The sequence below is a fragment of the Aspergillus pseudotamarii genome, assembly GCF_009193445.1.
Source record: "Aspergillus pseudotamarii strain CBS 117625 unplaced genomic scaffold BDV38scaffold_22, whole genome shotgun sequence".
NCBI lineage: Eukaryota > Fungi > Ascomycota > Eurotiomycetes > Eurotiales > Aspergillaceae > Aspergillus > Aspergillus pseudotamarii.
In genome coordinates, this window is record NW_022475036.1 from 249,866 (window position 1) to 261,510 (window position 11,645).

The window sequence follows — 11,645 nt, forward strand, 5'->3', positions numbered from 1 at the left end:
ACCCTAACAGCGTCCTCATTGAATTCGGATACAACCATCACATAGCACAATCGATTAGAGAACATTCACCTAATTACCCCAGCACCAACACGTCCACTACGAGTCGTACCCCTCTTTCAACGAACTTACCCACTCTCGACCGTATAGCCAAGTCCAAGTGGTTTCCATCTCGCCCGAAGATTGGAGCCAAAGTTCATTGCACCCCGCCCAAGGTCGACTCAACGGTAATTCCACTCCAATAATCATCTAACGCGTTGCTACTGCGATATGCACCTGCAGTCGTACCCAGCCTTAGGGTAAGCACTTGCAGAAACTATTGAAATCCTGCATATGCCCGGCGGTTGACGTCTGGTTCTGGAAGCAAGCTCAAATTTAGTGTTCAAGTTAGCTTGCGCTATTATCGCCGGTCACTGATCTTCTTGGGAATAATGGTGTGTACCCCGCTTTGAGTGATTTTTGTTTCCTAGCGAAGGAACACTTGTGGCGTAATCAACTGTACAGTTGGCCTCGATTCATGATGACTTCACTTTCCTCTTTCCAAGGTTTGCATACAGGAACTTCTACGGGATATGGTTGATTGATTTCGTTATTCCCTTCGTCCCCATAACTAGTAATATCTTAACTGTATCTATCAGTCTTACGTGTAGATGTCGGATGGAATTGTTGGCGCTATTCTACTTTGACCTGTCGTGCTCACGCTAGGTATTCCCACCCCATAAATCTTCTATTTCTTAGTATTTTTATGTATATACTGCATGTCCGTGGTCTTGGATTCCTAATGGCCAACCCCATGGCTTGCAAGATTAACCGTGGACATATACCGTCATTAGATTCGATCTCGGCACAGTATTCACTTACCCCTTAAGCAACTATACATCATGGCTTGAGTGGGGAGTTGTTTGAGCCTAGATCTGAGAAGTAATAGAACTAGCTAAATTATAGATTATATATAAGATCCAGCTGCCTCTATTTATAATTCCTGATAAGATATCTCAGAAGTCTTATACTTTATTCCAGCCTTCACTATTCTTATATTAGTAAAATCTTCTTCAGAAGAGAAGTCGATAGAACACTTAACTATACAGTCTAATAAATCCCACTTCTCTAAATATCTTTCAGTATACATAAATAATCAAATATATACAATTATCTTACCCTATATAAGTTAAAACAAAGATACACTATTAGATATGATCATATGCCCTAGAATATATATCAAAGATAGAAGATAATCTAAACACTATTGTTATTATTATTTAATCAAGTTTATTGTCCATATAGAGCCAATCAGCTACGGCAGACACATGTATCTAGGCAGTGATCTAGACCACTGCATCTAGTATCACAGATTCTATGATGACTGTGTATGATGACCTTGCAGTATACCCTGTCCCTGGTGCATAGACAATCTGGTGGCCGAACGGCAACGTCGGAGTCTATACTCGTTGCCTTTGAAAGGACGTATAGTAACCTACAGGCCTATCTGATCCCATGCGAAGGACCGGGAATCACCTTGGCTATAAATTAGCACTTTGTTAGTGGTAGAAGAAAGCAAGAATCAGTCTTCTGTCTACACAGTATCTACTGTCTGCCTTTCTGCCTACGTACCTTACCTAGTTGACAGGTCTTCTACCCGGAATAGTAGATATTTCCTTGACATCTAGGTTGTCCCTAGAGGCTCTACCAGTCCCATCTATTCTTTGTATATTCGTTCTGGTCTTTTTTCCTATCTAATCTGCCTATCTGTGCCAGGGCCTTTGGGCTATATTCTTCTCGGTATTTATTATCTATTAAATATTTCCTAGGTTTATCTAGATCATCTCTTGTACTATTCGTTTTTCTCTACTTTCTACTTTTTCTACTACTCCTAGATTTCCTAGATTATTTCTAGAAATCCTATCTATCTCTCTGGTAGCCACTCGACTTGGCTCGACTCAGAGGGAGAAAGCCCGCCGACCAGGTTACTGTGATGACGGGAGCTGATATCTAAGCGTGCCGCTCTAGCCAGCCTTCATGCTATACCGTACGGGTTGATTGATAACACCTCTAACCACTAATTCGGAACGTTCCGCGTAATAGCCCCATCAGGTGCCTTAGTCGGCGACTACGAAGCGCATGAGCTGCGCGTCGGCAGCGCAACCGAATACAGCGGAATCAGCGTATAGCAAGCTGTCGCGAACGTAGAGAAGCTCCAGAGCCTATCAGTAGACCATGAAGAAACCTAATTAGAAAATATAGGTACATTGCCGGCCTTCAAAAGAAGAAATTTTTGTCCATTTTCTCTAATTATAGACGCCTGAATTATTAATCATTCGAGTTGATATTGATGTCGGAAAACAATACGATATGATTTCGCAGGGATTTGAACTTTCGTAGTGGGACGTCTATGACGAACATCGCATAGTCTCGCTCTTCCAGGCTTCCAAGTCCTCCGTGGTGGTCTTGAGATCTGCTTCTAGTAGAGCAATTGTTTCAGTACCCATCAACAACCGCCTCGGCAGCGCTCGCTGGGCCTGTCCTGTGACAGCGTCGAAGAGCACTCTAGCGCACTGCGCTGGTGTCGAGAACGTCTCCTGGACTACAGGATTCATCATATATGCTAGCAACTGATTTAACGGGGAAGCAGGGGTATCATAGGCAGGATGGCGAGTGGCAAACTTGACATTCGAACCAAAGTTTGTCTTGATCCCTCCAGGGGCAGCCACCACGAATTTGATATTCCAAGCAGGATTCATCTCCTTGGCAAACGACTCAGTAAAGCCGCCGAGGGCGAACTTGCTATTAAGCTTTTAGCAACAGAAACAAAAAAAATTTAGAGAAACATAATGGTTTCACAGCGGTAATAGAAAATAAGCTGAATTATGAAGCCAGATTGAACCTACCTAGCATGATAAAATGCACTGCCGGGAAATGTTACGAGTCCACCAATGGAAGATACCTGCACCACAGTGCCACCCTGGCCTGGAGGGTTCACCTCTCGAAATATATGAACTGCCTGTTGTGTAAGAAAGACCGGACCCCAAAACAGAGTTTCCATCTGAAGACGGGCATCTGACTCCGGCACGGTTTCGGTGTCACCCATCACAGCGTACCCGGCATTGTTGACTAATATGTCAATGCGGCCAAACCTCTCTACCGCAGTAGACAAGGACCGCATGATATCACTCTTCGAGGTGACATCCAGGCCGAGTTTGAGAACACGAGGCCCCTCTGGTAGGTAAGACAGCGATGCAGCATTGCGAGCAGTGGCCACGACGTGATGGCCGGCTTGGAAGGCAGTCTCGACCAATGATTTCCCAACCCCAGACGAGCAGCCGGTGACTGGCTCGTGGAATTATGAGGTTAGAAATTAATATCCTTCGAAATATCGGGTCTTTACGTACTAAACCAAACGGTGTGAGAGTCCATCATTGTAACGTACGGGGAAACCGTTTGTCTCCTGTAGGCTCGATACGTATCCAAGTGCATTACTGAGTATAATCAAAAGCGGAAACAACGCTATATATCTTTCGCCAACCGAATATTGGGGTGCCTGTCCATTCTTCGAGGACATCAGTTTAGACGGAGTTAACGGAGTTTGCATGATAATGCAGCAGTTTAACTGCGTGGCTTTTGCGGAGTATGAGGAACGGGTCGGCGATTGCCAAGGTCAGCATAAGCGTGAGTGACTAGGAGAGTAAAACTAAAATATTTCAATGGAATGGAAGGCAATCGTAGTTGCACTGGAATTATCCATAGATTGACGCAGGCAGTCCTGTCGGTTCGGCAACCTACGTAACCTGTTTCCGATCGGCCGAGGAGACTTTCTTCATCGGCCGATGGGCGGAGGTTAGTCAAATCCCACGTCATTCGTTTAGTGGGTTGATCATCAATGAAGAGATCATGACAAATAGGGCACTTAGGCTAGTATAATATTACAAATTCTTGGTGTACGCAACACATAGACTATGTAGAGTTGGGGTTTAAAATGCGCGAAGTTCTCATTGCATGAAACCCCGGTTCTTATCCTTACCAAAGACAACATATGAAGATAATTGATATTGCTACAAGATATTTCCATAATGTCCTTACCTAAGACCTATCAGGCCTTTCGACGTTCCCCAGGAAAGGAGGCCGGAACCATCCGCGCAACAGTCGAACAGGTTCCGCCACTCCATCTGCAGCAAGTCCTCATTCGAGTGCATGCTGTGTCCCTGAACTACAGAGATGTGGGGATGCTCCATGGCAAGTACCCAGTGCCCGTGAAAGAAGGAGGCATTCCTGCATCTGACTGCGCTGGAGAGGTGGTGGCGATTGGGTCTGCGGTAACAAGGGTCTCTGTTGGAGACCGTGTGTCCCCAATCTTCGACTTGAAGTTTATCGATGAGCCGGATCCTGAAGATGCAGTGGCCCAGCTTGGCGGTAATGTCGACGGCGTGCTGCGACAGTATGCAGTATTCGACGAGAAAGTGCTCGTTTGTATCCCGCAACATCTTTCCTGGGAAGAGGTACAGCTGAGAGTCTTATATGGCATCGTTGATCTTCTAGGGTGGACTAACACTTCTGTTAGGCGGCGTGTATCACTTGTGCCGGGACTACGGCTTGGAATTCTTTGGGGATGGCAGGGTCCTTGGACCGGAGACGATCTGCCTTGATGCTAGGTAATGCATACCCTCGATGGGCGCGGTCTTGAAAAGAGAAATCTAATACGTGGGTGATGGCAACATAGGCACAGGGGGTGTCAGTATGTTTGCACTCCTGATATGCTTGGGTGCTGGCATTCGTCCAATCATCACCTCCTCCTCGGACGAAAAACTTCAAACTGCAGCAGCCCTGGGCAAGGAAGGGACTGTTGACGTTATTAACTATAACACTACTCCTGACTGGGAAAAGGAAGTACTGCGCTTGACCAAAGGACAAGGGGTCGATATTGTACTCGAAACTGTAGGGGGCAGTAGCATCGAGAAAAGTGTTAAATCCCTGGCTACCCGTGGTCTTATATCTTGGGTCGGGTTTCTAGGTGGTCTGGAGCTGGATAAGTTCGTTGATGCTTTGGGAAGCCTATTCTTGAAAGTAGGAACATTGAAGTAAGTCCTTTGCCCGAGTGATAACTAGGGTTGCTACTAATAGTCTTTCGCTAGGGCAATTCAAGTCGGCTCAAAAGCTGACCAAGAGGGCCTCTGCCGGTTTCTTGAAGAAAAGGAGATCTCACTGAAGCAAATCATTGGCAAAATATTTGAATTCAAGGATGCTCCTGCAGCTTTCGATTATGTCTACTCGGGACAACAAACAGGGAAGGTTGTTATAAGAATTTGATCAATGGTATTCTGTTATATATAGTGTTGATGTTCCTTTTACTTTGTTGGTTTTTTTTTTTTTTTTTTTTTTTTTTTTTTTTTTTTTTTTTTTTTTTTTTTTTTTTTTTCTAATTTTAACTCTTCTCTTGGTCCTGCAACTTACCACTGTGTCATACATTATCCTGTACTCAACAAAACGATCTCTACTGAGTGTTTTTGAGACCCGAAATATGGAAAACACGCTTAGACTGCATTCACTCTGCCTCATGGCGGTGGGGATCTTGAAAAGAAACTAATTAATATAAGTAGATCTATCCAATCTTGAAATCTACGTGAGCGAGCAGCTTTCCATTGTAGATAATAGAATGCAACTATTAACACACATACACAGGGATGGATATAAGACAAGTTGATTTACGAACCGACCATATGAGGGTTCATAATTCATAGCTATGCACTGGTAACAAAGGTTTTCGACCTGGCCATACCGTGAAAAACGGTTGTAGAAACGAATATAAGGACTAGCTTAGTTAGCCCACGGGATTTCGGTGAGTATTGAACTATAGATATATAACATATATATAGACGGGTATTTGAAGACAGAATAGTGCATTAGTCAAGAGGAACTACTGTAGATTATCTTGAAGAAATCCGACTATTTCATTGCAAATCTGGACAACTTTTCAAAGCAATGAAACACTAGGACACTAATCTCAAGCGCAATACTAATGTAGAGAGGAGACTCAAAACCAAATTAAATTTCTTATATATCACCGTATTTATTCAGCTTCGCCAAGATGTTTCTTGAGGAATGGAAGCACCTGTTCAAGCGCGGGCTGAACAGCCTCGGGTTTATCATACAGGTTATAGTGCGAGATACCCGGAAGAACAACAATCTGCTTTTCCTTCGAGCCGGCGCGACCGTAGACCTCCTGAGCGTCGCGGTAGGCGCCGAAGCCACCGGGTTTGTCTCCGATAACAACCATAAAGGGTCGGGTCAAGAGTACTTCTGCGTGGTTGAAGGCATCCCATGCAAGAGCAGCACTGTTGAATGAGAACAAGCCGCTCGTGGTACCATTGGGAGCCTGGCCACGAGAAGTCTTGTAGTAATCGGTAGCCTCGATAACATCAATATCAGTGGTCGCCTTCTGAGCCTCGGCGACTGTCGGGGGAAGGTAGTTTAGAACAAAGCGCTCGCTACCTTGGGCCTCAAGAGTACGTTGATCGGCCATCTTCTCTAGAGAGCCAGCCGGATTATATTCGCCAAAGGCCTCGCGGGTAAGGCGGCCGAAATTAACTGGTGTAATGCCAACACAGCACTTCAAGCGATAATCTGTCATGGCTGCATTGATCGCGTAGCCGCCACCGCCGCAGATTCCAAGAACACCAATACGCTTGGGGTCGACATACGGAAGTGTCTGGATATAGTCGATCACAAAGCGGAAGTCGGAAACACGAAACTCAGGATTCTCTGTGAAGCGAGGCTGGCCACCAGAGGCACCCTGGAAAGAAGCATCGAAGGCAACAACCACGAAGCCAGCATCGGCCATTGCTTTACCGTAGACATTGCCAGAGGTTTGCTCCTTGCAGGAACCGATTGGGTGTGCTGATACAACAGCAGGATACTTCTTTTTCTCGTCAAAGGCAGGCGGGAAGTGGATGTTGGCGGCGGTCTCCCAAGCGATATTTGGAATGCTAACTGCCTTGATTGTCTGAGACATTGTCGGAATTGCCTTGATAGGGGTGTTGGCTTTTGTGTCCACTACCTTTGAACCTAATATGGGAGTGATGTGGGTGGAAAAGGAGCGGGGGGGCGAGAGTTTGGCTCTCCTTATAGTTCAGCATTCGAGAGTTTGGCGGGTCATCGGCTATCGCTGCTCCTTCGGCCGAAAACATGCTTGTTCACGAATCACACTATCTTATCGCCGATATATCGGACCGAATAAGCAGGTCGGCCGAAATACGAGCGATGTTTTACTTCTGCTTACTCTAGTAATAACTAACTCAACTCTCAACCACTGTCGGGAATTAGTTAATGCGCCTGCGATACTCCGTATAGAGTTCAATCAAATGTGGTTGTCTGCTGACTACGTCATCATTTGAGTTAATCGCTCTCCCATTAGAGTACCTTCGGCCGATGAGCATTTCAGTGTCAGCTCAACAGGTTGGTTACCATCATGTCGAAATTATAAGTAGTCAGGCAGGCTCACATCAATCACTTCAATAATCACTTCCATTACTTCTACATATCAGCTACCATATTTCTGGATATTTAATAATATCTATAATGTCTGCAATCAGTATTCCGAAAGGCCCTATCAACCTGGCCGGCCTTCTCTTCCAGCCCTCTACCCAGACTGCTACCAAGACATCCGCCCTGATAATTGTCCATCCCGGTGGCGGTGTCAAGGAACAGACCGCCCAACTATACGCAAAGAAACTGGCGAACGCCGGTTTCACAACTGTCGCCTACGATGCGTCCTACCAGGGCGCCAGTGGCGGAGAACCCCACTTCCTCGAAGACCCGAACGAGCGCGTGAGCGATATCTACGCCGTGATCGATTACCTCCAAAACCTCGATAATGTCGACTCCGAGAAGATTGGTGTCTTGGGTATCTGTGCTGGGGGTGGTTATGCAGCCGCAGCGGCCAAGGGAGACCATCGGTTGAAGGCCTTGGCTACGGTTAGTATGGTCAACATCGGAGATTCCGCTCGCAAGGGCTGGGATGGAGATGAGGACCCTTCGAAGCATGTCGAGGCACTTCGTGCCACTGCAGCCCAGATTACCGCCGAAGCCAAAGGTGCCGAGCGCGCCGCCGCACCCTACGTGCCCCCACAGCCTGACAACACAACCCCGAGGGACATGCGAGAGGCTAGCGACTATTACCTTACCCCACGTGCACAGCATCCCCGCGCCCAGAATAAAATGCTGTACCTCAGCTTCCCGCGGGTGCTTACTTTCGACGCCTTCCACCTGGCGGACGTGTTCCTGAAGCAGCCCGTCCTGCTCATCGCTGGTGACAAGGCGGGATCTCTCTGGCATACCGAGCGATTGGATAAGCTGATTGGTGGTGCAGCAAAGAAAGTCATTGTTCCAAACGGAGCGCACATGGACTTTTATGATAACGAGGCTTATGTCGGGCCAGCCGCTCAGAATGTTGCTGAGTTCATGAATCAGCATCTCGTCTAGTGGCTCTGCGGTGTTCTATAGAGTACTTTATAGCAATGTAATGAAATTCATATATACAATAACTTAGCACATATACAAAAGTACCCTGAATGAGGACGTCTAACTGGAAATGATCTTCGGAGTCTTTAGGGCTGTGTCTTTGGAATACCTGACGAGGTCTGATGTGTGACAGCATATCTACAGCAGTAAAAGCATCGGCCAATCTAACAGTCGACTATGCTCCAACAATCGGGAGCCCCCAATTCAACGACCAGTGAGAGTTAGCAGCCTTGATAGTTAACAATTGATTTACTAATGGCATAGTTGCCCAGCACGGCGACCACTGGAATCCCTACAGCGCGTGTTTATCATATCATGCCTTTAAAGAACTGTTTACATTGCTTTCAGTCTACAGATCATAACAAAGTACCAATGCAAGTATTAGGCGGGAGATTTGAAACGTTTCGAGGACCTATCCAGGACTGCAAAAGAATTGCGTATCTTATGCTTTCCTTTATTGCTGTGTGAAATTCCTCTGTTCTTAATCGAAAAGCACCATATTATAAGCGTGGTTAAAAACGAAAAAAAAAGAAAAGAATAGAAAAAGAAAAGAAAAAGAAAAAGACAAATAATGGATGGTTTCCTGGAAGAATATTAGTTACACTTGGTACGAGTAGCGAAGAACAGTGGATTTGCTAGTAATGAGATTCTAAAGCTATCGAGAGCCGGCCCTGATATTGTTGCGATCCAAGTCTTTCTCTCCCGAATACGACCACCCCAGCTGTGGGATATTGATGAGTACTGTACTTAGTTGAAAAAGCATATTGCTATTGAGCTCAGATAACCCGTTACTTGTCGAAATTGGTGGGGTACTAAAGAATTGTTGTTATAGACTTCCTAACAACGAGTATTACAAGGTAGACAATGACTATCTTTATCTACTTCTTTGGGGTAGTTTCACTTTCTGGTATATATTTCTATACTTCTACTCCTGAAAGTAGAAGTTCTTCGAATGGCTTACATACCAACAACTCGACACCTAAGCATACCTTGTTTGTTGAAACAGAGGCTGAGCCCGGGGCGCCACCGTATCTTTGAATCTTTCTCATGAGATCTCCCGGGTTTGGTCCTCGCGAACAGGGTCAAGCAACTACGACACCGTAAGTGATGACCTTGAAAGTAAACCAGCCACATACGTACCGAACTATGACCAATTTGGGGAAGAGCTTCAACTAAGTGATTCAGATACAGATGATCAATTTCCAAGAGCCCTAGGCTTTGAACTAAAAGAGGGCTTGTGTATGTACGAATTTCATGACTTAAAAAGTTATGAGAGAATCTCAACAATTGTCAATCATTTTCTCTGGAATATAGGTATGATTATTACAAAATATCAGAGAGTAATGGAAGGATTATCGCAGGAGGCGTGGCTCAATCTACTACTAGTAGATGGACTCCTTGGATATTCGTCATCATCTGGCATTCTGTGAGGTTGATGCAATGTTGGGTCTGTTCCTGGGGCCGGTTAGTCAAGGCCTCGAGGTCAGAGCTTCGAGGGGGATAATCCCGTCTGCGTTTAGTGTCTCTCAGCTGATACTCTTTGGAAGTTAGGTCTGTGGAAGACGTTTGATTCTCGAATCATCAATCAAGCTCTGTTTAACATTTCATAGCCTCATGGGCGACACACTAGTAGGGCGAAGAAGTGCCTGTCGAAATGGTCAAAGCTGTGATCTGTGTTGAGGTTAAGTTTTAGGACAAGATTCATCTCCAGTCCGACGATTCAGTACTCTGCTATGAACAGTTGCGTTGTAGCTGGTCATTTTGGAGAAATAAGCGCCAGGTTAGGTGGCTTTCCAAGGTAGTTAGGACAGCGTATTTGTACCTGTGGTAAGTGCGTAGACTCTATGTCCTGAAGTTATGTGATAGCCCGTCCAGCTAGAGAAATGCAATTCAACAATGGCCACCTTCCCTGATTGTTGTACCACAACGCTCTGTGGGGACAACTGTAGTATTAAATCATTCTCGTCTGGTGCAAGACCTGTAGTGTATGCGTCACTGAAGCCGTGCTACGCTAGTGAATACTTTGGCAGTGTTAAAGCGGCGGGCTAAAACAGCGGGAGGGGCTGCACACAATGCTTAGGGTTTGCTACTGCCTACTACTAGTAGTAGTACAAGGCTTACTGCAGAACCTGCATTCATAGAGTCCCGAATAAATTCCCGAAATACCCAAGCTTCTTCCGGCAAGGGCATTCTGGTACCTCAACACATGATAGTCTGCTCTGAAGCTAGTAGGGTCATGTCTCACCGAAGTCGCCCAATTCTCGGAGAAACTCAATGTACTTCTCTAGCTCTAACTGGGACAAGCGATGGGCCATGAAGGAAGATACAAACCCTTATCTACTTTGCTTATTATAGCTGCTATCTTTGAATTACTAGACCAAGTACGGTATCATGTGACACTGTCGTGCTACCAGGCAATGAGGAGGACAATGTCACGAGGATAAAAATAGTACTGAAGCCAATTAGTACATAAACAGCCAAGAGCTATACAGAGACCTGCTCTTGGGGAGGGGTTTTCGGGAGTTCTCCTGACGCTAGAAGGTTGCCCTTGGCTAGCATTAGGGTTACCCCGGGCGTTAGTTGACGGGATTCAGGTTGTTCATATAACTATAATCTTGTTCTTAGCTGCATTACTGGAGTGCCAGTGTCAGGCAACCCGTCCTATCTTAATCTAGCCAAAGTCTAATTAAAGAGCAGTGGCTGTACATCCTTAAAGAAGGTTTGTAAAATTGACGGTTGGGCTTCCAAGATGAGGGAAATAAAGCGTTCTTCGCTCTGTACCAATCATGGCATCCGCACCAATTGACTAATGTACAAGGAAACGCTCACTAGTACTAGTAGTATGGATGTATTCTCGCTAGATTGTTGAACCTATCATCCTGCCGGATACCCCTCTCTTGGCATAACCTCCGGTTTTACAGTAGCTTCTATGCCCGCTCTCCTTCCGCTGCTAAACAACATTCCTATTGGGCGGAGAGATATCAATAGTGATAAGGATCATTGTCTACCCATTTATATATACTTTGACCTTTGAACTTGGCGAGATCTTGGTCAAGGAAAAGATACTCTTGGGTTACATACATACATACAAGCGACAAGCCCCGACATTCCGAGACATGGACTGTGCATAGTCTGGGGAA

General features: G+C 45.6%; 5 protein-coding genes across 5 annotated transcripts; 3 read left to right on the forward strand and 2 right to left on the reverse strand.

The window, feature by feature from the left end:
* Window positions 1–2,287: 2,287 nt before the first annotated feature.
* Window positions 2,288–3,675, reverse strand: BDV38DRAFT_244948 (uncharacterized protein). The gene is made up of 3 exons (XM_032054401.1): window positions 3,384–3,675; window positions 2,883–3,321; window positions 2,288–2,778 (listed from the first exon to the last, which is right to left on the reverse strand). Exons 1-3 carry the CDS (start codon window positions 3,466–3,468, stop codon window positions 2,385–2,387), a joined length of 918 nt encoding a protein of 305 aa, XP_031914313.1. The 5' UTR covers window positions 3,469–3,675; the 3' UTR covers window positions 2,288–2,384.
* A 248-nt stretch (window positions 3,676–3,923) lies between these two features.
* On the forward strand, window positions 3,924–5,358 carry BDV38DRAFT_244951 (zinc-dependent alcohol dehydrogenase family protein). The gene is made up of 4 exons (XM_032054402.1): window positions 3,924–4,487; window positions 4,550–4,640; window positions 4,709–5,066; window positions 5,121–5,358. Exons 1-4 carry the CDS (start codon window positions 4,062–4,064, stop codon window positions 5,293–5,295), a joined length of 1,050 nt encoding a protein of 349 aa, XP_031914314.1. The 5' UTR covers window positions 3,924–4,061; the 3' UTR covers window positions 5,296–5,358.
* A 697-nt stretch (window positions 5,359–6,055) lies between these two features.
* Window positions 6,056–7,134, reverse strand: BDV38DRAFT_292396 (alpha/beta hydrolase; the record flags this gene model as incomplete). Its single annotated transcript, XM_032062006.1, has 1 exon — window positions 6,056–7,134. Exon 1 carries the CDS (start codon window positions 6,995–6,997, stop codon window positions 6,056–6,058), a length of 942 nt encoding a protein of 313 aa, XP_031914315.1. The 5' UTR covers window positions 6,998–7,134.
* Window positions 7,135–7,310: 176 nt separating this feature from the next.
* BDV38DRAFT_244956 (alpha/beta hydrolase) lies at window positions 7,311–8,692 on the forward strand. Its single transcript, XM_032054403.1, has one exon. The coding sequence runs from the start codon at window positions 7,564–7,566 to the stop codon at window positions 8,464–8,466; it is 903 nt and encodes a 300-aa protein (XP_031914316.1). The 5' UTR covers window positions 7,311–7,563; the 3' UTR covers window positions 8,467–8,692.
* Window positions 8,693–9,339: 647 nt separating this feature from the next.
* Window positions 9,340–9,544, forward strand: BDV38DRAFT_244957 (uncharacterized protein; the record flags this gene model as incomplete). Its single annotated transcript, XM_032054404.1, has 1 exon — window positions 9,340–9,544. Exon 1 carries the CDS (start codon window positions 9,370–9,372, stop codon window positions 9,541–9,543), a length of 174 nt encoding a protein of 57 aa, XP_031914317.1. The 5' UTR covers window positions 9,340–9,369.
* Between the last annotated feature and the right edge of the window lie 2,101 nt (window positions 9,545–11,645).